The 27,344-nt window shown below is 38.9% G+C and overlaps 1 protein-coding gene across 5 annotated transcripts in view; it reads right to left on the bottom strand.

Annotated features, from left to right (window-relative positions):
• Positions 1-17: 17 nt before the first annotated feature.
• The window catches only part of pde7a (phosphodiesterase 7A), a 45,342-nt gene continuing 18,015 nt past the window's right edge, over positions 18-27,344 (bottom strand). Inside the window, exons 2-13 of one of the 5 annotated variants that reach the window (XM_038293644.1) lie at positions 19,407-19,467; positions 15,582-15,614; positions 8,973-9,062; positions 7,125-7,288; positions 6,965-7,028; positions 4,557-4,753; positions 4,219-4,350; positions 4,020-4,111; positions 3,798-3,942; positions 3,621-3,717; positions 3,421-3,501; positions 18-1,805 (exon numbers count right to left, since the gene is read on the bottom strand). In XM_038293644.1, the coding sequence (XP_038149572.1) occupies positions 1,579-1,805; positions 3,421-3,501; positions 3,621-3,717; positions 3,798-3,942; positions 4,020-4,111; positions 4,219-4,350; positions 4,557-4,753; positions 6,965-7,028; positions 7,125-7,288; positions 8,973-9,062; positions 15,582-15,614; positions 19,407-19,467 (1,383 nt within the window). In that variant the 3' untranslated portion in view covers positions 18-1,578. The remainder of the gene's footprint in view (positions 1,806-3,420; positions 3,502-3,620; positions 3,718-3,797; positions 3,943-4,019; positions 4,112-4,218; positions 4,351-4,556; positions 4,754-6,964; positions 7,029-7,124; positions 7,289-8,972; positions 9,063-15,581; positions 15,615-19,406; positions 19,468-27,344) is intronic. The other 4 variants (XM_038293645.1, XM_038293646.1, XM_038293648.1 and 1 more) reach the window with 4 other exon arrangements.

Raw genomic sequence — 27,344 nt, 5'->3', positions numbered from 1 at the left:
ATACCTTCATACTCATGGAAAATTCAACAACAGGTTTTATTACTCAAATGGTAACTGCAACAGGCATGTATCAAAAAGGTCAATACAGCAAAGCCTTTACAAAAAAATCTGGCTCGACACTGAAGTCTTCCCAAAAAATGGCTGTCGCAACAAATTGTAAACAGTTGTATCAACAGTCTTACAGCACTTTACAGCAAAATACAAATCAGCTAAAGTAAGAAAAGCACCTGTTATCATTCCAAAACGTTTCAACACAAACACGACCTGTGCCACTGTACATGACCAAAAACAGAGAAAACCCGACAAACTAAAAGGAATGGAATGTTTTTCAATTCACTCGACTGTTTCTGTATTTGCACTAAAAGAAGAAAAAAGAAACTGGAGTTGTTCCTTACAACAGAAAAGGCAAAGGGACAGTGCATTAAAAAAAAAAAAAACAAGCACACCATGCACTTGATGGGAACAGGAGTCGGTTTGGTCACTTAGCATAGTTTGTGCATAGTTATAAGGCATCCGTCGAGCAGTCCGGTGGGATTCATGTGGCTGTGAGAGACATTCTGCACAGAGCGAGTCTCCTTCGGCTTATCCAAGCCAACAACAGGGGGGGAAAAAAGCAACCTTCATCTTATGTAGCCAACCTCCTCGTTCGCTGGATAAAATAAAAGATTGGTAAGACCCTGAGCGAGTGGAGTTGCATGGAGAGGAGATCCAAGTGTGATCTAAGATTCGGACCACCCTGTGGTTGATCAGGACTGAGGATGATGCAGGACCGGAGGTCAAGGAGACGAAGCTGGACCTCATCCGGTGTGCAGGAACAACACTATAGCACAGGTGGAGTTAATATGGCATCTGGTTTGTTTTGAATAAAGTTCAGCTCATGGCTTCAACAGTGGGACGACAGTTCGAACGAGTGGTTCTCATCGTTTTGTACGTCTGTGCTTCAAAGGCAAGCTGTGGAGCCAACGGGAGTCACTTCAGTTCAAGTGGAAAGAGTACAACAAACATGGTGATGTGTAAACAGTCTTCTCAGAGGCAGCAGAAGGACTGGGCTTGTCACATTTCTTTTTTTTTGTTTTTCTTTTACATTAGGAAGAATCTTTAGTACAGATGCAACACGGCATACTCAGAAAGTCTCAGGAGGGTCTGAATACTCCAGCTGTCTGTCAGTTTTTTTTTTAATCTTTGTTTTCAATTGGCACTTCAAAAAATACCAAAAAAAAAAAAAAAAAAAACTTTCAGTTTATACTGCTTTCACCTTAACGTTGCACAACGACAACAAAAACTGGCATATTTTATCAATTATGCCTAAAATACAGTCCTTAAATAAATAAAACTAAGCAAATAAAAGAAAAGGAAATACAGCAGTTGCCAAATGAGGTATCTATGTATTGCTCTATGCCAAAAAAAAAGAGAAAATTAAATAAATTAAATACAAAAAAATAAAATAAAAATCAGTGGTTTATCAAGATGTAGGCCAAAGCAACAAAATATCAACAAGGTGTTCAAATTAGGTCAGGCCAGCAGTGGGAGCTCTGCTTGTCCTCAGAGTGGAGGGGTGGGGGGCAAAAACACCGAGTGTCAGGATTCTCTGCTTCCCTGAGGTATTTCTTTGGAGCGGCTTCCTCCTGCTTCTTCACTGGCCGTGCTCAGCTCGGCCTCCTCAGAGACGATGGTTTGCTCCTGCTGCAGGCCACTCCAGCTGGCCTTGTTCAGCCCCATGTGACCCAGCATGGTCTGAGACAGACGGGTGTTGGAGAAACGGGCCCACTCTCCGAACAGCGGCTCTGCAACGTAGGTCATAAAGCCTGGAGGCGATAGATAGTCAGAGGCATTAGTTCTTATCTCTAAACTATACGGTTCCTACCAGGTGTTTAGGTGCACTCATGAATGCACGCATGAATGCACTTAATATTCAAATTTGATTGATGTATTTGGACTTATGGCAGCTGGAGACAGGCCCCTACCTGCTAAGATTGAGACCGGCGCTTTCTTTATTTTTATAACTGGATTAGTTATACCAACAGCAAACTTAATGTTTTAGCAGTTTCCTGTTCATGATTGACCTGAGCCCTGGTTGTTGGCCAACATTTTTTCATTTGAGGGAGACAGTTTGGGTCCATCCATCCATCCATCTTCCTCCGCTTATCCGGGGTCGGGTCGCGGGGGCAGCAGCTTAAGAAGGGAGGCCCAGACTTCCCTCTCCCCAGCCACTTCTTCCAGCTCTTCAGGAGGAACCCCAAGGCGTTCCCAGGCCAGCCGATCAGGACGCCCCTGGACGATTCATTCAGCAGCCATGCTTATTATGGAGTGAATGCCTGACTGCTCCGTCTATTTGCCGTCCATGGTTGATATTTTGTTGGATTTAGAAATAAATTTTCCTTTTTTTTGTTAAAACTGAATTTAATGTAACATTTGATATCCTTGTACCATTTTCATCATTCAAATGGAAGAAGAAAAAAAAACAATTAAGCTACAAGAATTAAGCCTAAAAGAAATCTGCAGTACATATGAGAGATCTGTTAGACTGTGGGTCCACAACCTATGGCTCTGAAGCCACAGTGACTCTAGAACTTTAGAACCTGCTTTAATGATTAACAACTTTAGAACCTGCTTTTTATGTTTTAACAAAGGTTGCAGTTTTTTTACTCCTTTTTTTTAACTACTCTGAATGTGTGCATGAGATTGAGCCTAAAGACACAAGGATGTTTTTTAGCGGGAGTATGAGAGCGGTTTTCTGGATGATCAACAACCTTTAAAAAGCCAGACATGCTGAATTCCATTTTGGCCGTTTTTTTAAACCTAAAAACATATTTATAATGGTGTTTCTTTAAAGATACAATTTGTTGTGTGTAGATATTTTTAAAAAATGTTGTATTTTCTTGCCTTTTCTAGAAACACAGAACATTTTAAGTTTATTTAGCTTGACTGAGGAAAGAACTGTTCTTTGGGTTGTGAGGGCTTCAGACCCTCCATTAGACTCAAAATAATCAGCCTTTAAAAAAATTCCCTATCAGTTTATCTCTAAATAAAGACATCAAAGATGTACTAGAAAAGGAAAAAATGTGCATCTGCAAAAACCCCACCTCAATCTTACTGACTTCTTATAAACTATACTGAGGAGGTCAGATTTCTATCAGTAAACCATATTTGATAGCTATAGTGCTAAAATATAAAGCTGGGAATATGCTAGAAGCTACCAATAGCCTTAACAAGTACCATAACAAGTAACATTTATCAAACATGTGTAGGGATGTATCCAAATCTTTGACTCTATGTATGATTTTGACAATATTTGGATTAGATAATTCACTAAACTTCCCTTACAGGCAAAAAAAATGATTCAAGATGCATTATTAGGATGGATGTTGCTGCCCATAAGTATCTATAATGGTAAATATTGTTTATAGCTAGCATGCTCACCTATTTGGATGTTGCTGATGGTGTTCTTCTCTCTGTCACAAAGTGGGCTAACTTCAAGTTTGTGTTTCTTCTCGATGTCTCCTGCATGAAACAAGCGCGGAAATGAAGTAAATGATTTATGCATAAACAGTTTTAGAGTGAGAGCAAATTAAAACTAAAGCACAGAGCAAGTGACTGAATATAACGTGTGTCACGGATACCCTGTTGGAAAAACTCCTCTGTCACTTTCTCGCTCCACTGTTTGCTCAGCTCCCAGGGTCTGCAGGGGTTACAGATGTCTGCGCACTTCAGAGCCATCTGAGGAGAAGCAAAGAGGGAAAACAAGATAAGAACCCGCTGGTTTTGCAGACAGGCTGAGGTCTGTTACGTGCACCAACCTGCAGGGCGAAGTGACGATGGCTGGCATTGCTTAAGCACAGGCTTTCCTGGTCCAGGTGGGTGCGGAACCTGGACAGGTAGTCGTTCTGTCGGCTGATGTCCGTGGCCAGGATCAAAGAGCCCAGTTCCCTCTCCATGTTCATGCTGGGTTTACAGAGAAAAGCATGTAATCGTCGTTGTCTTTGCACTCCGTAACATACAGTAAAGAGGCTTGAAGTTACCTGTCCTCAGCTGGCAGATGAGAGAACAGCCCGGTCTCTCTCAGGAGACCCACTGCCGATTTCCAGTGGTGGTTTTCCAGAACTGAGGTATTCTGTTTAAACGGGAAAAAGGAAAAAAATTCACACAATTTACATCCCATTTTCTGATGGGATGCGGGAAAGTTTGGCAGGTTGCTTTTTAATCTCTGAAATGTCTTACTCTATAGAGTGTGGCTAAATAGTGATCACTCTTGATGAGAAAAGGCTGGTTGACCCCAGGGTGGTCCAAGTCATGTGTGGCAGCCGCAAGGATTCCCAGCAGGATGTCGTAAGATGTTAGAGACTTTGCAAGCTGGTGGGACAGCAGTAATGACACTGTTATGAGATTTTGTTAAAGTACCAGCACATTTACAAATGACAGTAATCATGGTTCTGTCATCAACCTTTTATTCTGCATGTGTAATCCTTAGCAAGAGACACAAGAAAAAAAAAACAACTCTATAAGATTTCCTGCAGGATTTCTTCTGGCCAACAACAAACTGAAGCCAAATGACTCACCATGGGCTCCTGTAGGTAGCAGTACATGGCTTGTGTGACATCTGCAGCATGAACAGAGTTGTGATATGGGTTGTCGTTGTGGTAGTCCTCCTGAACCAGAACCAGGAACCTCCAGAGTTTGACCATATCCAGCTGGAAGAGGTCCACCAGGCCGTACTGGTTCAGCAGGTGGATCGTCAGGGTGATCAGGCTGTTTCCTGTGCAAGAACAGCTACTACTTAATGCTTTATAGAGAGGCTTAACTTCCCTAAGGTTAGTGTTAGAAAAGAACTATGGAACTTCAGTTCAAAACTGCAATGCGTTTCATTTGAATGGTTCCTGAATCAATATCTGCTAAATTGCTTAAACTCAGTGATTGAAGGGAGAGAATGTCTGAAGTTTTACACAAAGAAATTCAGGTCTGGACTTTGGTTCATTCTTATACATGAATAAAACTCAAGTTTTCTAGCCGTTGTGTTATGATTTGGTGGTTATCCTGTTGGAAGGCTTTCCATAGAGGACATTGTTAACGTCAGATGATTGAATCATGAAGTAATATCTGTAGAGCATTGCCGGCCAGTAGAGGGCACCATTGTCAGATGTTCAGCCATAGAGCTGTCAACTCAACTCAACTTTATTTATAAAGCCCTTAAGGTAAGATTGTATATAAACAACATAGAAGTTTAAAGAAATAAAACAAATATAATAAAATTTATGAATTAAAACAAATTAAAAGAAACAATAAAACAAACCACAAATGCAAAAAAGAGAGAGCCTCATGCTGTGTTAAAAGCCAAATGATCACAATATGTTTTAGACAGCAGGTCAGCTGACCTGAGGCACAGAGTGGGAGCATAGGGCTGGAAAAGCTCAGAGAGGTCGGGAGGGGCGAGCAATTTAAAGACTTAAAAACAAATAAAGGAATCCTAAAATCACTGCTGCACTTTATGAAACAGAACTATTCCCTTTTACTGCTAAGCTGCTGCTCATTCATTGCCTGATAGCTGTATAAACGAAACTTCATTTTGTAAACACTCTTGTGTATACAAAATGACAATATAGCTGTCTAAGTCTAAAATGAACAGACAGCCAATGAAGGGTGGCCAGATAAAAGGTGTGCGGCTGCATTTTGCACCAACTGGAGACGTGCTCACCCCAAAATAAAGTGCATTACAGTAGTCCAGCCGAGATGTAACAAAGGCATGGATTAACCCTCTCAGGCTCAAATTAAGTTGTAGTTGCAGGAAAAATGTGATATTTGGAGAAAATTATCATATGGGATAGTAATATACAATTCAGACTTTTTTATGAGAGAGAGACCTTCACATGCAATGAATTCTGGGATGTTGCAGATTTGCAACAGTGGCCCAGAGTGGTAAATTAACACTGAAGACTGAATCTGATATGAACGTTAACTTTATTTGAATGTCACAAACAAAATATTAACAAAACAAAATTTGAAAAAAAAAATTCTCTCACAAAATTTGAGATATAACTTTTTCCTCAAACTTTTTCTCCAACGACATCTCAAAACCTTTTGAGAATGCCGTTTCTGTTAAACTGTTGCCTAAATATAGGCAAACTAGTAGATAAAGCATGTAGCATCCATTGGTACCTGTTTGGGCACACCTTGCGAATCCACAACATTGAAATTGAGATGCCTCTGGTGAAAAACCCAGAGGAGATCAAATCTACTAATTGGCATGTGTCATATCTATAGACAATCACGATTCATCTTATGTAGTTTTGATTTCAAAATAATGGAAATTGGTAGTGATACTTATATGAAATTGGTGCTTAGAAAATCTGTTTCAGAGACGCCAAGGACTCAGCCATGTTAAAAGTGAGTCAGCAGTGCTATCTGGTGAACTGGAGAGAAACTGTTTGTTGCAAATGCACAACTAAGTCCTTCTGTTGTACTTCTGAGTAACAAAAGCTTTTAAAATATGGATGTGGAGTAATTAACTGTTGCAAATCTGCAACATCTGCCTGGAGAGGGTTAAAGTTTCAAAGTGCTACTTTGCAAGAAAAGGTTTGACCTTGGCCAACTGTCTTAAATGATAAAAGCTGGACTTAACTACAGAGCTGATTCGCCGATCCAATTTAAAATCTCTGTCCATCTTAAAACACAAATTTGAGACGACAGGCTTTAAAAAAAAAAAAAAAAAACTGTTAAAACACAAAAGTCAACGGGGGGGATTCACAAAGGTTACTGGGACCAAACACCATCACTTCAGATATAAAAACTTCAGAGCCAACCAGGCTTTAATTTCAAAGTATGCCAGTAGTGGTGCAAGGGAGAAGGCATTTTTCTTTTTAATAGTTACATATATCTGACTATCATCAGACTAAACATGTCAGTGCATCTTTAGGCCCAACCAAATTTTAAACGCATTTTTATTTAATGTAAAATAACAACTTTTACTCACCGTTTGTCAACTTATCAAATAGGAAAATGTCAAAATTCCAGTTGCCAACTTTTTCCAACATGCACTAAAAGAGAAAAAAAGAAAAACAGAGATGCAGGAGATCCTGGTTCATTATGTGGTAGTGATATGTTTTCCATTCTTTTAACACTAAGCTACATACTCTAGCCTGTCCGCTGTAGTCTTCGTCCAGGATGGGGAGGGGGATCTGCTGAGGGATTCCCCGCAGCAGACGGGACGAGTGCAGGTATCTCTGGAAGCTGAGCAGCCTGTGGACCCTCTTTTCAGTACCGGAGTCAGACGACAAAGATCCGCAGCTGAGCCGTGCTGCAAAAAGAAGTATTTTTTTTCAAACGATGTGACATATGAACGGAACCTCTTGGTGTGTTTTCCCCCAGAAGCTCATTAGGCTCGGAGAAGCATTTGGCTGGGTACGGCCTCGGTGGGGAACCGACACCAACACAGCGATATCCAAACAGTCGCTGCTGACACAGCCGCCTACTCATAAGCCTTTCGTCTGGGATCACACAGCAGACATGCTTTGTTGGTTGTCTTTATCCTTCACACACACAAAGGCACACTGTACAAATGCAAAGTGTATGTCTAAACTGCAGCAGTGCTCTGGAAGTTCATCAGAGGGAGGTAGGATTACTTCGTGGTCATAAAATCCACAGGAGTTAAAAACAAGTATTTTAGAAACTCGTCTGTTTCAATAAAGAGTTAGAGAAAAGTTCTTGATCACATCAAAGAGAGGCGTGCCTCACTAAGTTTTCCAGAAGAGGAACCAACCGTTTTATAATGCCTCTCATTATCAGAGGCAAGTATGTTACACGGGGGTCATATTGCCTGGAGGTTTATACTCTAAGAAGAACTTAAAACGCTCAGATCATTTAAAACAAAACTCTGTTCTTTTAAGACATGTAGGCTGGTTAGAAGATTGCATGAACACCTCCTGATTCAGTGACTTTTAAAAACTGGGTTAGCAAGTTTGAATTTGTTTTCTCTAATCCAAATAGATAATAAAGCAAACAGACTCCAGTATTTGCATTCCCCCCAATAATATTTGGTTAATGTCTATAAGCAAGTTCCAGAGAAACCACGTGCTTTTCAAAGCTATTCATATGTTCCCCGCATACTTGAACGGTTAAAGCTAATGAATGCTGATTGGTTCCCTGGTATCGACCAGGCTTTTAAACATTTTGAAAAATGACTGAGGATGGACATTATACGGGAACCTTAACCCGTCAGATCCAAACTGGTACCTCTGATGAAAGAGAATTAGTCTGGATGTTGAAGTACAACCCAGGAACCACTGAGGCTTCAGTCAGCTATAATCTGAAAGCTCCGGGCTAACCATAGTCACTGTGCACAATTAAGAAAGTTTTAATTCACCACAAATTTGACAGGCCAAGAAAGAAGCACCTCCTCCACAAGCAAAGCCCTAAAGCTTGACTGACATTTCTGGAACAGGGTTATATAGTTAGATTAGAAAGCTTGCTGATCAATGAAAGAAAGAATATGTGGTCAAGCTAAGACTTTCAAAACTAAGAAAACTATCGTCTGTCAAGTATGCATAGTGAAAGTTGTAGTCCTCCTTCTTAAAACAAAATAGTCATCTGTTATAATGCAAACTCCTCCCTTCCCTACCAACTAAATGCGTGAGAGTAGGAACTTAAGATGCAGCCGAGGCTATTTCAACTAGACGAAAGTAATTAATGAAAATTAATGAAATAGTACGTGGGCATCACCAGATCCTGTTAGAACTGGTTTCTCTGCAACTTGATAAGAATATATCAGTGGGGCTTAAAGTGTAAAATTAATAAGTTCTGTATGTATAGTTTCAGCCAATGGTAGCACGAAATTCATGCTGTATATGAGCTTCACCCTGGGTCTATAGGGTATTAACTGCTTTGATGCAATGGAAAATTTTTTATAGGTGATCAGCAGGTTGTGATGGGTTTGGCGTCTAGTGGGAATGATTTAAGACAGCGGACTGGGGGTCCATACTCACTGTGAAGAGTTCGGAAGTCTATGCAAAGGTAGGGGTGGGAGCTTCGTCGTTCCGGTTCAAATCCAACCTGACTTCTTACTCTCACATCTCCTAGAAGAAATTAACACTTATTTCCTCAAGATTCATACCGTGCAAAAAAATTTAAAAAAATCATTACTGTTCTCAAACAAGAACTGTTTAGAGTTACTTTTCAGGGTTAAACTGATTTACATCTCGTTATTCGTAAAAAAAATTTTTTTCCTCGAGTGCCAAGAGGACGGGCTTTACCATATGATGTGCGCAGCAGGAAAATAAGTCAAGCGCACCTTAAATTTAGACAACAAAAACAGTCAACACTGGACACTAAACTTGTCTTTTGGCCTCAGCTTTTGAAGGACGATCTTTTTAAATGGGTTTCTGGCAACATCCAAAAATAAAAAGAATTATTAGATGACTGTTTAATAACTAATGATACTCTTTATTTGTTGGATAAAATGGAGACTTATTAACTGCATGATATCACTTTTTTGAAGGAGTCCTCCAACTGGGAGCTTTGCAGACTTTTTTTAACCTTACTAAATTCTCCACATGGCTGCAGGATGAATGTGGATTTGTCACATTTTGGGTTGCTTTACAAATGTTCTCCAAAGCGACGCAGAGAAATGGGGCTTTCTTCAACCCAAGGAAGCTTTTCAGGACCATAGTGAGTTTTATAAACGACTCTAAAACTGCTCCGCTGAAGGAGAGGCATTTTTAAATGGACCCTGAACAAGAGTCAGAGCTTTGTGGTGAGATGAGGCTAATTTCTATTTATCAAAGCCTTTTGTTTGAGTTGTTGCATTCTCTCTTGGGCTAAGTTTCTTTAAACAATTGTATTTTGTGTCCAAACCCAACACTTGAACCCAGTCTTGATAAATATCGCAGCATTTTAGAGTGTCAGCATTCAGTCACATCTTTTTCTGCGTTATGTATGGTTTTTAATTTTAAATGAAGTAAAAGCACTGAAGGAGACTTGAGAAGCATTTGAGAAGTTTTTTTTATTTAAAAAATCTTTAAAAGGGATCTTTAGAAAAATACAAGCTCCACTCAATTTAGAAGTGATTTTGATTGTGGCTGTGTCCGAACGTCCGCCCTGACCCCTAAATCCCTCGATCACTATATAGAGCGGGGACTCGGTTAACTGACCGTTTGGACAGATAATCGCTACTTTTCGCTCCCCGTTGGTTACATAACTTTGCTTCCCAACATGGTGCCTGCGCCATCTTTGTTATTTGTCGCCGGGTAGCGACAGCGGGCCCCTGTGACAACAAATCCCATGTGGAAGATTTTAGTCTACTACTTTTTCATCCACTAGACATTCGGACACTCATCTAAAATGGGGTAAACCACTATATAGTGCCCTATATAGTGGTTAGGGTGGACATTCAGACACAGCCTTAGTTTCCTAATTTTTACTTTAGAATCCAGACACTTTAGGACAGCACTCTGAGGCTTTAAAACCAAAGCCACTAGAAAACAATGTTAAAATTGCAATGCTTTTAATCATGGTTTGGACTCTGGTGATGCATTAGGCAGAGATCTGTTTTCCTAGAGAATTAACTGTTTAACTCTATAAGTGGCGCAGGTCTCAGACCCCATTCTGAAATGCACAGAAAATAAAACAAAACAGCCTGGGTAGACAAAGGTTCCAGAGGAAAAAAAAAAGAGATATAAGGTTAAGGAATACATAATGATAACGCACCACAAGCGTTACAGATTTATCCGAGGAAAATGGATGATGTGGGTTACCGATTAAAGGTTGATTGTCTAAAGAAATTTCAAAAATTATAATTATCGGTTACACAAATGGCTTAATTATATATTTAAATAGCTTGGCATGATCATATCTGTACCATCAATGAATTCAATCCAACATTTTTCCTTAATGTGGGGCTTTTTTTCTCCACTTAAATGTTAAAATGTTGGATGGTTTAAAACTTTTCTCCGTCAAAATACAAAAAGTATCATTTCAAGATCATTTTCACCTCACAATCATTAAATGCGGGATGCACGTTCATGGCATCTGTATCTATATGACTATATTTTCTTTATAGTCGTGTTTTAAATTTATATCTTGGATATAATCTGAGAAAAGTGATGCCACCTGTTTCAAGGAATGTCAAGCTAGGCTTAAACTCATAAGTTGAATTTTAACTGCCGTATTGAATCTGTTTTCATGTAATTGGTCTGAAAAGGAATTTCTTTAAACTGAAAACGAATGTATTTACTTTGGCAAACCTCTAGGTCCTTCAGCCACAGAGAAATAAAAACACAGATTAAATAATTTCAGGCTGAGCACTTTTATTCTTAAACGGCATTTAAGCTAAAGCAGTGAAGCGTTAATCAGCATTGTAGATATCATAAATCGTGTCAGTTATGTCAAATATATAGATGGGGAAAAATTGAATGCCCAGAACATTAGTGGCATAATTTAGCATTTAGCATCTTTGTAATTAAGCATTTAGCATCTTTAGCTAATCACTACAGTTAGCATAACTGTTAGCCCTTCAGTTTTTACAAGGTTGTTTGACATTGTTGACGACATCTACTGAGCTCATATCCGCTGAGCTCCACTGCCTCAGCTCAAAATGCAGTAAAAGAATCTTAACCTGATGTGAAAATTGGGTTTGATTATATAGCTAAAAGACCCAGATGTCACAAGAATCTGAATTTTTTAACAGAAATTGATTATAGAACTGAACATAAAAACAGATGAGTTGAATTTTCAATACAATCGCATCCATTTCAAAAGGAAAATCCCATTAAATTCTATTTAAATTTAGTGAAATCATTTTCAAACCAATGTATTTGATTTCAAACTACATTAATACAGATTCAGTTTGAGCCATTTCAATTCAGTTGATGATGGTCAACAGATATTAAATACAAACATACACTAATTATAATGTAAATTTCATTTTTGGGGGGGCGATACAAATAAAAACAAATCGAAAGGAGTCTAGGTTTTTGTCAAAACATTGTTTTATAAAGTTCTCCTTTATTTTGGAGATTTGACAGAAAACCCCTTGACTGAGTCTCATTTTATGAAAATTTAATTGAAAAGAAACCCAATTGTTTGCATAACTTTAAATCTAATTATGGTAAAACCCATCAAGCTGGCAATCTCAGAAAGGTAAGAAACAAGCAGAAGCTGTGAAATCAGAAAGTACGTTTTTGCTCAGGTCTGGTGTGTGCTATTCATGTGCAGGAACAGTCACACAAAAAACACACACACTCCCATGTCCCAGAAGAGGAAACAGACAGAGAAGTGAACAGCTGAGCATGCAATGCCATGTCAGGACAGTCTGCTCTACTATTAGCACTCAGAGCCACTGAGGGCAATCTAGAGTTGAACTATGACTGTTTTTAGTACTCAAGCAGAGGAGCGGTCTCCATAGCTAAGGACGGCGGACGGATCAGCATGTAGACTGCAGTCGAGAGCGAGAATATAGTTAGGAGACAGGATAATGCTGTGACGCTGATGCAGCAAAATGCCAGAGAGAGATTCCAGCCAGGGCTCAACAGTGCCTCGCAAAAGGATTCATGCCATTTAAACCTTTCCCTGTTTAGTCATGTTTCATCAATAACCTTTATTTTCATTTGAGTTTTATGTGATAGACCAACAGTGTAAGGATTCTAAAAAAAAGTCAAGCACATTTGTATTTGGCAATTTGCTGCAATAACAGCTGCATGTCTTGGAGATAGCGAATGTCTTTACACTCTTAAATGACTTTTTTGGTTGTTCGTATGTAAAAAAAATAAAAAATAAAAAAACCCTCTCTTGGATTGGATGAGAGGGTCTGAACTGCAATATTTAACTCCTAGTATAAGGGAAGGAGAATGATTCACTGTTTCACCACATCCAGATGTGAAGATCCGCGATTCTGACTCATTCAAATGATAATACTTATTCATGATAACTTATGACCTAATTTTGTTGAACTGGGAGGCTAATTCTTTAAGGAACACAACTTTCTATGCAACACATTCCTGCCTCCCATGTGCTGAAGGGAAAAAGTGCCGCACTACATGCAGGTTATGTAAAAACTAAAAGGAGATGTGTTGAAACACGACAAATATGAGGAGCTTTATTACAGATTTCAACCCAAAGGCAGAAACAAAACACCTGATATTCGATACAGCAGTAAGCATCAAGTCTCTGCATCAACTCTGAGACACTGAGGGTGACAACAGAGTTAAATCAAAAACTAGTTAAGAATCAGAGCAGTTGTAGTCTGAAGGGGTTTTTGGATTTAATGTTATATTTTGATTGCTTTGACTGCTACCTAAACAAATAAGTTGAAGTGGTGCTGCTCCTGCTTAAGTACCTTTTCGGGGCTACTTCCATGTTTTGCTATGGTGATGTGGGACAAAAGGTTTAATTTTGGTCTCCTCTAACAAAAGCACCTTGAGCTTGGACAAGATTTTTTTTTTTATTGCCTTCTCCCTTAAGTGCAAATTTATAAAGCGCATGACTAGTACGTGTTCAGGGACAAGATTCACCCACCTGAGCAACAGATCTCTGTAGCTCCTCCTGAACGATTATGGGCCTCAGCTGCTTTCCGAATAATTAATGATCGTTGGCAGGTTTGTACAAAAAACTTCTCCTTTTGGGATCAAGCATTGAAAAGGGCTTTGTTGATCAAAGTTTATAATATTGTGTTTTATATACAGGTGCTGGTCATAAAATTAGAATATCATGAAAAAGTAGATTGATTTCAGTAATTCCATTTAAAAAGTGAAACTTGTATATTATATTCATACATTACATACAAACTCATATATTTCAGATGTTTATTTTGTTTAATTTTGATGATTACAAATGACAACAAATGAAAATCTCAAATTCATCATATCAGAAAATTAGAATATTGTGAAAAGGTTCAAAATTGATGGCCCCTGGTGCCACACTCTAATCAGCTAATTAACTCAAACCACCTGCAAAAGCCTTTAAATGGTCTTTCAGTCTAGTTCTATAGGCTACACAATCATGGGGAAGACTGCTGACTTGACAGTTGTCCAAAAGACGACCATCGACACCTTGCACAAGGAGGGCAAGACACAAAAGGTCATCGCTAAAGAGGCTGGCTGTTCACAGAGCTCAGTGTCCAAGCACATTAATAGAGAGGCGAAGGGAAGGAAAAGATGTGGTCGAAAAAAGTGTACAAGCAAGAGAGATAACCGCACCCTGGAGAGGATTGTGAAACAAAACCCATTCAAAAATGTGGGGGAGATTCACAAAGAGTGGACTGCAGCTGGAGTGAGTGCTTCAAGAACCACCACACACAGACGTATGAAAGACATGGGTTTCTGCTGTCGCATTCCTTGTGTCAAGCCACTCTTGAACCACAGACAGCGTCAGAAGCGTCTTGCCTGGGCTAAAGAGAAACAGGACCAAAGTCATGTTCTCTGATGAAAGTAAATTTTGCATTTCCTTTGGAAATCAAGGTCCCAGAGTCTGGAGGAAAAGAAGAGAGGCACTTCATCCACGTTGCTTGAAGTCCAGTGTAAAGTTTCCACAGTCAGTGATGGTTTGGGGTGCCATGTCATCTGCTGGTGTTGGTCCATTGTGTTTTCTGAGGTCCAGGGTCAACGCAGCCACATACCAGGAAGTTTTAGAGCACTTCATGCTTCCTGCAGGTGACCAACTTTTTGGAGATGCAGATTTCATTTTCCAACAGGACTTGGCACCTGCACACAGTGCCAAAGCTACCAGTACCTGGTTGAAGGACCATGGTATCCCTGTTCTTAATTGGCCAGCAAACTCTCCTGACCTTAACCCCATAGAAAATCTATGGGGTATTGTGAAGAAGAAGATGCAATACACCAGACCCAACAATTCAGAAGAGCTAAAAGCCACTATTAGAGCAACCTAGGCTATCATAACACCTGAGCAGTGCCACAGACTGATCGACTCCATGCCACGCCGCATTGCTGCAGTAATACAGGCCAAAGGAGGCCCAACTAAATACTGAGTGCTGTACATGCTCATACTTTTCATTTTCATACTTTTCAGTTGGCCAACATTTCTATAAATCCTTTGTTTTTATTGGTCTTCAGTAATATTCTAATTTTCTGATATGATGAATTTCAGATTTTCATTTGTTGTCATTTGTAATCATCAAAATTAAACAAAATAAACATCTGAAATATATGAGTTTGTATGTAATGTATGAATATAATATACAAGTTTCACTTTTTAAATGGAATTACTGAAATCAATCTACTTTTTCATGATATTCTAATTTTATGACCAGCACCTGTAGTGCAAAGAAAAAATGAATAATTCTTTTTACAACAATGACAATTGTTGCATCATTTTTCCTCATATTCAATTATTTACTGCTATGCATTGGTCTATCACATAAAATCAGAACAAAAGAAACATTGACGTGTTGTTGTTACTGATTGTGAAAAGAGTTTGAGGGTTAATTCTTTGAACATAGCTCTGCATATGGAAGTAAGCTGATCGAGGAGCTAAACATCTAGAAGTTACATTTCCAGCAAGGCACGTCAGATTGTATAATAAGTTCATCGGAACCAAAGTGTGAAGTCGCACGCATGTGTACCCACAACCAGCGCATTACTTACTTGAAAACAGCTGTTTGAACACTACACAAGCTCCTATCAAAATACCAAAAACTAAGAATTAAAATTCATGGCATAACATTGCTTCACATTTTGTTGAGGTCTTTGTAATGTGTAAAGGAAAAGAAACAACTATGGATAAGCAACAAAAAATACAATACATGCATTCCTGGGTACCGAGTGTGTGTTTGTATGTATAAACATCTGTCACATCTGCAGATTCAAATGCTTTTGTGTGTGTTTTTGAGTGTCATGGAGTCCATGCTTCCCCCAGTGGTGCATTAGTGCCGGTGCTTTGGGGTGGATGTGGGTCAGGTCATTATAAATGATGTGGCAAAAGCTCTGAGTGCTGCTATTTGAAAGCACATCAGCATTAAGTTAGCCAAATAATGCCAGGCCCAGGCAAACACCAGTCTGCATTAGCGTGCTTCTCCTGCTCACAGTGTAATGTAAAATAATTAAAAACCCGGCAGAACAAAAAATGCTTTATGCCGATGACGTACAAGGCTGCCGTCATTGCTGGCCAAGGAAAGTGATTGAAAAGCTAAAGGTCCTTCAGTCAGCTCAGCAAAAGCAGTAGCTCTGAGTAGCCCTTTCATGGATGAATTATGATAGGATCCACTCAGGATATTTTTGTTTTTCCTGAGTGGATTAAATCATCTTTATTTGTTGTATTTTTTTCCTGTTATCAAATATTTATATCATCTGCAGGAGGTAAAGTATTTTCAGTTATTAGAATGACTTATGATGGCTAACAAGTTTATGTAAACAACCTAAAAACAGCGCTGTTATCCAGTGTAACTATGACCCGGATGACAGAATCTTCACCAGCATATATCCAAATCAGAGACTTTCCAACACCCTACATGACAGCGATGGGTACGGTTTTGCTATTTCACTAATCCCTAATAACAGAACTAACTTCTTGTAGCGCATTGTCGGTTTTTTTGTTTTTGCTAGTAGCTTGTTTTTTTGACAGTAGGCTGACAGGAAAGGGGGTATGAGAGAAGGGGAGAGACGTGCAGCAAAGGACCACAGGTCGGATTCAAACCCGGGTCCGCCGCGTCAAGGACTAAGACCTCCGTATATGGGTCGCATGCGCTAACCGCTTAGCCACCTGAACGCCTGCATTGCTGTTTTTGCCAAATATTGAAACCCTTAGCAGACCATTTGGCTTCTCTAATATAATGCTTTGCGAACTTTAAATCTGCTCATAAAATTCATAAGTATCACTTTCTATTTTGGGCATGTCTACAACTGGAGCAGAGATTGCAGTAGCTTCCGTTACTAAGGGGGTTCTGTTAATTGTCACATCGTGGGATTTGAAAACAAAGGTTTTATTTGGCCTAAGGTCCTCTGGATTGAGCAGTCTGGGGCAAACTGAGCCCAATGTCAGTTAAATCCTGGAGCTTGTCAATCTATGGTGGATAGAATGATTGTTTACCTGATTGCTGTGTCACTCTTGTTGTGCTGATCAAGATGGTGAACCTCATTTAGCCTTTTTAGCTGATCAAATTAAAAATGTTTCATGGCTTTGAGCCATAATTTACAATATGTCTCTGCTTCTCTAGGCTGTTCTTTGCACTCTGCACTAAACAAACAGCTAATTTAATGGCCAGATTAATACATATTGAGGGTGTCCTGACAGCCTTTTCATTTCTGATACGATACAGATATCACAGCTTTGAGTATTGGCTGATTCCACTATAAACTTGAGAGGATATCAGAACAAATTATGCATATTATTTATTTCATTGCACAGAATGGAGTAAAAAGGCTCCATCAAGTTATATTATATAAAAAAAACAACAGTTAACAATGTGTATAAGAACAACTAACCAATTTAGAATCAATTTCTAACAATAAATTTTAAACATTTTAGATGCAGGCTCATATATTCATATTATACTTGTGTTTTTGGCTTATATTATCAATACCAGATCAGGACATCCCTTTTACATATATGTGTGTATTAGCCATTTTACATATTAGATCATTAGGCTTCATAGAATAACTTACAAAATCAAAGCAAAATTAAACAGTTAACACACCAAAATAAACAGTAAATATAGATTTTTTGCACTCAATGTACTCATCATTGTAACTAGAGAAAATTTTAGGATACATTAAAACAAAAAGTAAAGAACTTTAAACTACTTTAAATCCTTAGGTAAAGCTATTTTGGTCTAGTACCTGCTCCTTGGCTGCAGAGTGGACGCAGTGTAAATTAGAGGGTGGAAAAGTTCACAGCAGTGAAGGAGACGGGACAATATATAAATTTGACAACCACAGTTGTTTCTATGTGTTTAGTAGTAGTAAGGTTAATATTCTAGTGAGCTAATGGTGTTTAGTGGAGCTACATTATTGGTTAGGTGTGTTCACCATGCAGGTTTGTCATTTACCTCAGTTTGGCCTTGCTAAACAAAAATATGTTTATATCTATACATTTCTAAATGCTTTAATTTCGGAATCCATATTCATTCAGTTGCTCTACATCCTGTCATTTGGGTATAGCATAGAATCTAGGCTAAGTTAGATCCAATCAAATAAAAACACAACCTTCAGACTAAAGTATTGGATTGTCCTACACTAAATGCAGATTCTTCAAAGTACAGTTTGTGAACTTTGTTTTCTTTTTTTTGTATGGGGTATAAAAACGCAAATAAGTCAGCAATTTTAGCGTCTTGCTTGGCATTGTGATAAGGTAAGGCTTAGTAAACCTGAGTTTGAAGTTGTCTTGAGTCACAAAAAAGTGGTGAAATTCCCTTTTTCTTTAGCAAGTAAACACCCACAAACTATAAACACACACAAATAAACAGTTTTTAATAGCCAATTGTAGTGAGAGTGAGAAAGAACAGGCTAGATACATGAGGAAGTAGTTCTGTTTTACAGTTTTCAATTATATTAATTCCAAATTGTCAAATGTTATTCAAAAAGGTTCAACTCAATAGGCTGTCATTTTAGCAACTCTATTTTAATATATCTTCCTACCATTCAAAATCCTGTTTATACTGACTAAAGCTGCCTTTATGCTCCCACATCAACATCAAATAGACAGACCTCAGAGGCATATCAGGCTCTAATCGCATGCATATCCCCAATGACCTTATTGATCAGGAAGCAGCTGCTGATCCAGCTCCTTCTCAGATGTACTTCGCTCCATCTGACTGGCCGATCTATGAACCCTTCATCCCCTCTTCCATTTTATAAACGGCTTTTTCTGTTTGGAGTTACTTAGGGTAAGTGGATACCCTGCCCCCCGCCACACACACACACACACACACACACACACACACACACACACACACACACACACACACACACACACACACACACACACACACACACACACACACACACACACACACACACACACACACACACACACACACACACACACACACACACACACACACACACACACACACACACACACACACACACACACACACACACACACACACACGCAGTATGTACACAAAGACACGTGCAAAAACAGCAAACACACCAGCTTTTATTCTATTTAGGACAGAAATCAAACCGTGTACTTCAAATCGGATCAAACCCAAAAGACTTGCATCCCTGCAAACGAGCACAAGCTAAGCTCGCTGTGTGAGTGAGATTAAAAAGAACAGCAGAAATAGTTTAAAATACATAGAGTATTCTTATCTTCATAATCTCTTCATCCCGAAATCCATCGACAATGTCGATGCCTTTTAGGACATTAGACCTTCAGAATAGCTTACGTCCGAGGCGGGGGGACTGTAACTTTCTCATGTCTGCAAAGTGTGCATGTGTGTGTGAAGGTAAGAACGGGGCAACACTTACCTAGCATACGAATGTATAGCGCTGTCTGGTCTGAGCTGTCATAGGAGATGGCCCCTCGTCTCTAAAAAGAAAGAATCGCAGTCAACAGCAGTTCATTATAGAAAGATAACATTTTCCAGGTTTACTCCGTTTGATTATATTAGCCGTCAGTGGTTTGCTGGAGTTTAAAAGCCTTAGAAATAGTATTGGGATCCTTTCCAGACTGACAGGAGTTAGACATAAAATTATTTGTGATTTTTTTTAGATCAAGGCAAGTTATGTTGCTTTTTGGAGATATTTATGCCAAGCAAGCCCGTCAGGCTGACTCTATTAAAGCAATTTCTTTATTTACAGGGTCACATTGCAATAGTGAGGTGTCTAATAAGTTGAAAACACTTAATCTGAGAGTAAAGTTAGTCATGATCATCTATGCTTGCAGCAAGATCATTTCACTTGAAATTTTTTTTTTTTATTTAGATTAAACTGTAAAGTTGGGAGATTTGTAATAAGAAATTATGTCCTAAAAACTTAGTTAATCTATAAACGACTACATTTTCTTTTGAATTAAGAACAAAGTCTTTATAATCTTTGCAAGAAACAACTGGTGCAGAAAGTTAAACTGCACAGAAATGTGCATTATTATAGTTACTGTAAGAGCCAGCAAGGAGAAAAAGAAATTACTTTAAAAATTCTTGTTTCACCTATTCAATCTATATTTAAAATAAAAAATTATTGGATGATCCAAAACATCTAATTGTAAAAAAAAAAAAAAAAAAACACATAAAAAATGCGTTCAAATACTTTTTCACAGCAGTGGATACAAATACAGACGTCATTTTAAAGAGTTTAATGTACTTTCAGTACTTGGTAAGTGCAGGGCGGTGCAATGCTGCTCACTCTTGGTTCTAATCTCTGTGCAGATGAGAGTCCACATACATCACTGCTATACTGATAAACATGTTCCTGCTTCATATCACCAGCCTGGTAATGCGCAATCAGTCATGTGAGAAACACATGTGCAATGAGGAAACACGCGTAGAAATGCACCCACAAACACACATGGTGCTCAACATGAAGGCAATTATAACAAGTGATCCCAATCTGACCTCATCCAAGAGGAGATTTTTTTTTTTTTCCATGTTTACTTCCCTTTGAGAGTCTGCCAAAAAGCACCGCTGTAAACGCACAGACGGAAAAGTGTAGATTACAAAATAAATAAATAACACTTCCTTCTTCTGACGTCAGCAGAATGGTAGTCAGGACCATTTGCATCTGGCTACAATCTTCGATTATATAAGTCCCTGTTTTTCATATAAAGGACACCAAAACTAAACACAGATCATTTGAGCTTGTATTTAGATTTGTTTCTACTTTAGATATCTAAACATAAGACATTACACACACATAAATATGTGTTACCGAAACGTTCTGTTAACCTTTGATACACAAAAACCTCATAAATCTGGAATGCGAAATCTGTATTGGAACTTTTTAGCACATTTCCTTAACAAAGATCTTTCTTTAAATGATCGGTATTAAAGTCGCTGACTTTCTTTAATTGCCAGTTGATGCTGTTAAACTGGTGTGATTGTATGTCAGTCCTTACTACAGTGTTTCCTCCATCAGCTATGAAGCAGTTCTATACAAAGGCATTCTTTTTATTACAGCTTATTTTGTTAAAGCAGCTTGTGTTGTTCTAAGAACAATACATTTTACTCTAAAATAATCATGGTTTTTCGGCTAACTGCCTGTTCTTCACAATGATACTGACAGGAAAAACAAAGTGACCCTAGTGGTTGCTGCAACTTCCTTTTTGCATCGTGTGACCTGCTGTGCATGCGGCAGGTTACACAGAAACAAAACGAACATTTGGTATTGCACAGAGAGTTATCAGAGCTGACCCTGTCACCATTCAGGACTAACAGAGGTCTGGGTCAGGAGCCGGCTGCAGACATCGCTGCAGACCTCACAGATTCTGGGCACAAACTGTTTTGACCTTTAGCTTTTGGTTGATGCTACAGAGTACTATTTGCAAACTGCTACAAACAGTTTCTTGCTTCACACTGTCTGTACACAAACAACACCCTAAGCCAGATTAGTCAGCTCCTCTGTGAAACAAAAACAAGCTTATTTCAAATGTTCTAACTTGTGTTTGGAAAAATAGGCATCTACGTCCTTTTCCTTATTTTATATACCCTAAAGTTTACTTTTAATGTCTGCGAGGCAGTGAAACCAAAGTCAAATTCCTTGTTTTTGCTGAAATAAAATGGCCAATACATTTCACAACATTCAAAAAATTAATGAAGCAGGGGGACACTTTTCCCCCCCCTGTATCACAGGTCTGCAGATGACTGACTGGATCAAAACCAAGAGGAGAGGCTAGCCTTAGCCTAGCACTTCAGCAAACAAATCTACATGAAAACCTAGTCTGAGGGGATAAAAAGAAATGACTTGCAGCTCTATGCAGGGAGTGATAGCTTTAGAAACAAATTAAACTATAAACGTTTTCAGTAACAGCTTATTATAGAAACAGATACAGTACTGAGACAAACCCAAAACACATATACACGATTACAGAAAAACGGTACATATACCTTATACACAAATATGGAACCCTTTTGAAATATTTTCATCTAAAGAAATCTTTTGGCGTATTTGCATTTTCTTAGTATTAAAACAAGGCAACAGTGACAACAGAGATTTTTAAATAAACATTAAAACTGAATCTGGTCGTCACACTTACTAAAACTCCTGGTATGTTTGACTGTTTAGCTGTCAAATACATTAACTCAGATGCAACCAGATAAAAGCAAAAGCAAAGAGACAATATTTCAACCACCGGTGTTTAAAAGTAAACATTATAGCCGAGCTGAGAAGGGTTTCAACGATGTGCAGCTTCCTTCAAGGAACACAACTCGTCTCCGTACTCTCGTACTTTTTGTTGGAGGTCATGGCTTTACAGGGTTGTGTTCGTAGCCTGGACTAGCAGCACTGTAAGATAAACCTCACCTCAAGCCTTCAAAATCGCAGGCTTAATCACAAATTTAATAGAAGAGAATTTAAAGATAATTTAAAACAGATTAGAGGATCATCTCTCTAATTAACTCACAAAAAACTAAGTTAGATGCAGTGTTAGTCTGACTTTATTTTGTCCCGACAGATATTATGTTAAAACATTTTTGCGGGTATTTGAAACTGATGCAATGAAAATTAACTAATAATAGTAATTAATAATTAGTAATAATTTGCTTGCTGAAGGTAAACTGAAAACTGTGCATGATAGTTATGGTGGGAGCTTTAATGCAATTACATCCTTACTATATTGTTACAACCCCCATTTTCTGACTAATCACTGTTTACCGTTTGAATTAACATAAACTAAATAAAGTTAACACTTAAATATATACAAAGTAATTTTTTTTAGTGTTAAAGTAACACTTTAAAAGTGCATTTGGTCCGACTCTGAATTAGTGTAAAATTAGAACTCTATGTAGTGTATATTTTACTCCAGTTGTTGTTGTAATAACTCTTAAAGAGACAATGTACTTTGACACTGCATATTAAACACTGTGGAACTTACTGTGTACAAAAATTTTTAAAAAAAGACAATCTAATAATGTTAATCCGTCGTGTGGCAAATGGATTCCTGTTTGAGTCTAAAGGCTGTTTTTATGTAGGGATATTTTTTTCTATTTTAAAGTAAAGAAAAACACTGTTTTAGTTGTATTTTCTACTTCTATTCTTTATCTAAAACAATATCTAGAGCCAACTGGTAGACCCAAGCCAGAGGCAGCTGCAGCAGGAGAGTCACAATCACGGTGGGAGTTGCGGCTGCTTTCACTGCTCTAAATGTATATTTGCTCTGTCGACCGCCAGCTGCTTGGAGCTACGCTGAGGTGCTGGCTCACCTCCTTTTGCACTCTGCATACGCTGGCGCCCCTCCAGCCCAACTCTTCACTCCTCTCTCTGGGGCTTCCCTTGTATAGAGCTGAGAGGAAACTAGATCACTGCTACGTTTAATGGATGGTTGAGAGACCAGCAAGAGTCTAACTGGACACTTAGTTTTAAGAGAAGGTCTGCTTACTTTAATATGTTCAGACAAAAAGACGGACTTGAGGGAAAAACTGTATTATCGTGATTGTTCCATCTGTATTCTTTGATCATTTTATTGTGACTGTCTGGTGAAGCATCAAACGCAGCCACATGCAAATACAAATGATCCTGCTAGTGATACTCGTGACATCGTATCCTTATGCTTAACTATGGATTCACTTCATACATACACACCTGACCGTGTCTGTCCGATGAGCTCATGACAGCCGCCAATCCAAAGCTAATATTTTACCAGCTAGCAAACACCTCGAGTCAGGGTGTGCAAAGCTGTATTTTAGAGTCAACAAGGCTCTTTGTTTACACACAGGCCCAGTGTTTGGTTCTAGCATTATATATTGTGTGCATGTATGCATGGGTTTGCCTGTGCTTGAGAGTAAGAAGGTGGTAACAGAAAACTGTGGGAACTGTGCGATCCAGTCATTACGGGTGGGGATTGCTGCAATTTAAGTGAAAACGACAACTTTTGATAAGATTTCGCAGGGAAACCAAAAACTAAATGACACACATGCACAGGCTCTGAAGTGTTGGCACGCAATCAGCGTCATGGTCAGGGTTAAGTCATGAATACACAAAGTTTAGCTTTACTGTCAAAGTTGCAGAAAAGCAGATACTCTTTCCTTAGAGACCACATGCCCATCACGCTGAGTTAGGCAAGAAGTGCCATTGATTCGTATTTGTACTAGAGCAGAGGGCTTTGTGTTGGGCTGTTAGAGTGGGAGAAAAAAGAAAACTCTTGATGTCACAAATGCAATATGTTTGTTTACATAAAACAGTTTTTAAACTCTTGGATTTAAAGAACACTGTTGTGCAAATTTTAGGAGGGTTTCAGATTTCAATTACTAGATTTATATATGATGGGCCACTGCAAAGCATAACGTGTTTACAACAAGTGTGTTAGAGCACAGATGCATAGAGGGCAATGTGTTACAAGATGAGATACCAGGATTAAGAAAGAAGGATTTTAATCTTTTCCTTTTTTTTTTTTTTTTTTTTTTTATCTGTGTCATCATTCTTAAGATGACCAGATTTAAAAAAGGAAATAAAATAATTTCAGTCAAATAAATTCATCCAAGATGAATTGTGTTTATTTGGAAAGGTAATACAAGTTTTAAAATATATGCACCTTCATGGATTTTTATCTAATATCAAAATTAAATCTGGAACCCGGTTTAATTAAATATATTTTATCAAATTTTAACTAAGCCGTTTCAAGCATTTTTATTGATTTTGTGTATTATTGCTTAAAAGGTATAGAGGTTGATCCTTTATTTCCAGGTGGATCATCTAAATAAGTGGTTGTCCAAATTGTCAATTATTCTGGTGACATGTTGACGTAAAGGCCGTCCTACGTGCTCGTCCCCAGTTAGCTATATTTTTCTGTCAATCCGCACTTCCAGGCGGATATCTGTGGGGAGCTATGGTTTCAGTCATTGAAGCTCACCTTTCTTATTGCAGTTCTTTGAAAATGGCCTAGGGTTGGAAGAAAAAAAGTGTCTACGAAGTGTATGAGAAGAAAAGGCCTCAAAAGAGGCAAATATATCCCATAATGCTTTTCGCATAGAGCTCTCCTCACAAAGCATTATGGGATTTGCTGTCACAGCGGCCAGCTGTCGACATAGGTTGTTGCTACCTGACAGCGGCAACTAATAAATATGGCATGGTGGAGGAGGAGTTACATGCCCAACAGGGAGCAAAAAGCAGTGATCATCTATCCAAATGGTAAGTTAACTAAGTTCACTATAAAGTCCACTATATATTCCCCACTCTATACAGTAATTTGGGGACTTAGGGGTTAGAGCAGATGGGAGCAAGTACAGGGTTGTGCATGTGCATTTTCTTTAAAGTGGAGAAGGCGGGTCTTTTAAAAAATTCCCGAAAATCCTCCACAATACCTTTAATGAAATTGTGCTAATTTATCTTAAAAATAAATTATTATATAAGAACAATAAAATTGAAATGATGAATACTGAATTATCTTATTGCCTAAATAATCATAGAAAGGCTGCTAACTTGCCAGCAGACAGAAGCTGAAATTCTCCATAAAAAACAAACCACAAAGCTAACAGTTGTTTAAAAGCATATTAATGAAAATATTAGTGGAAGGAAAAATATATGGTACAAGAAAGAGAGTCACATAAACTCTTAAATGGATGGTTCCAGTCAATGCTTTCAAGCTTGTGACTATGTATGCTGCTGGTGCACCTCTTTAGTCCCACAGTCTTGTTTGGGCCCACCACAGTCTTATATAGACACAGAGAAAGAGAAAACAACAACAAGACAAAGATCTGTCAGTTTATCAGACCATTCCACAGCTGTACTTTCATACCGCCCGTAACCCAGCGTCATAGAGAGACAAATTGTTTACGGCCGCAACCAAGCGACAGGAAGAATGTGCGCCACGTGGTCAGTGGCGGTTCTACTCCCAGGGCGAGACCCACTCCAAGCACCAGTTATATATTTTTTTTAAGCGCGTGTCCCACCCTCCTTTATTAAAATGCCGCCCCGGCTGCCGGGTTCGCCTGTGCAGTGTTGCCAACTCAGCGATTTTGTTGCTATATTTAGCGACTTTTCAGGAGAATCTTATGTGAAAGCACGTATCGTTCCTACTCTTGTCCTCCAGCGGCAGGTGCTGCCGTGGGGCGCCTCCCCCGTCCCAACCCCGTTCTCCTGCTTCCGCAGGAGTCCCTCTCAGTGCTGCAGTAGGCCCCCTGGCTTACATTCAGGGCGGGAGCAAGCGGGATGTAAATGTAAAATGTTATTTGGTCTAAAATAAATAACTAAATTTGAAATGTTTTATCTTAAATAACGGCATTTGATTCACACAGCAACAGTCACTTAATCAACTTGTCGAGTGCGTTTTCGTCTCTAAGATAATGATTTGTAGGCTCCTGAGTTGACCACAAGGGGGAAAAAAGAAAAAGTAAAATGGCCTCAAAAATGTACTTAAAAGGGGAACACCTTTTTTTTTTTTTTTTACATTGGCCCCTTGATTTTACGTTATTACATCATGTTCTACTTACCCATGTAGGTGTATGACGTCATTGGCACGCCGAACTGGAGTTGGAACAGGCAGCCCGGGCCACAGGCGGCTACGCTCTAACCCTTATATTCATTCGACTAGCTAATCTGAATGGTTCAATTCCAGTTCGAGAGCGAGATAATCTGTGGTAGTAGCACTAGACATCACCAAAAACCAAAACCGGCATTCCCCTTTAAGTGGGATAATCCAAGCTTAAAAATGTGCAAAACCTTCGAGGATCAGAGACTCTCCCACCACAGTCTCTTAAAATCATGTGGGAAACACTGAACCTTTATATAATTTTCACAATTTTGAATCTGTGCTGTTATATAGTTGGGAAGTGAAAAAGACTGATTGAAAAGGCTCTGTTAGTTTGACAGCAAAGGCCTATGTGTGTCTTGTCAAAAGTAAAATGTTTCCAAAAAGTTGAACTCAAGGGAAAAGTGTAGTAGGTTTCTTTTTACCATGTAAAGCCAGCCATACACTGAAGATGTTTTGACCTTTTTCGGGCCGATTCTGCAGTCGTGCAAGTATTTTTTAGACAAGGCTGTGTTTCAGCCTTATTGTGCCTTGTGTAGTATACAGGGGCTAACGAGGGGCGATTAGCCTCTCACGACCACCTGCCGATCAGGAACCGTAAGGTCGGGAAAAAATTAAATACGGTTGAAATTCAGTCGGCCGTTGTGAGGTGAGCATGGAACCTGCTGTTGAAGCAGAGCTATGAGCTGATTTATCAGAGAGTCGAGCACTGCCCATGTGCAAACTAGGGAGTTCTTCCAGACTGACGAGTCCGATCAAGGCCATCTCTTGGTGCTGAGACTGACGTG

The sequence above is a fragment of the Cyprinodon tularosa genome, unplaced genomic scaffold, assembly GCF_016077235.1.
Source record: "Cyprinodon tularosa strain WSP-4 unplaced genomic scaffold, ASM1607723v1 ctg33, whole genome shotgun sequence".
Taxonomy (NCBI): Eukaryota; Metazoa; Chordata; class Actinopteri; order Cyprinodontiformes; family Cyprinodontidae; genus Cyprinodon; species Cyprinodon tularosa.
The sequence above is the reverse complement of the archived record's forward strand: the minus strand, read 5'-3'. Positions and strand labels throughout refer to the sequence as shown.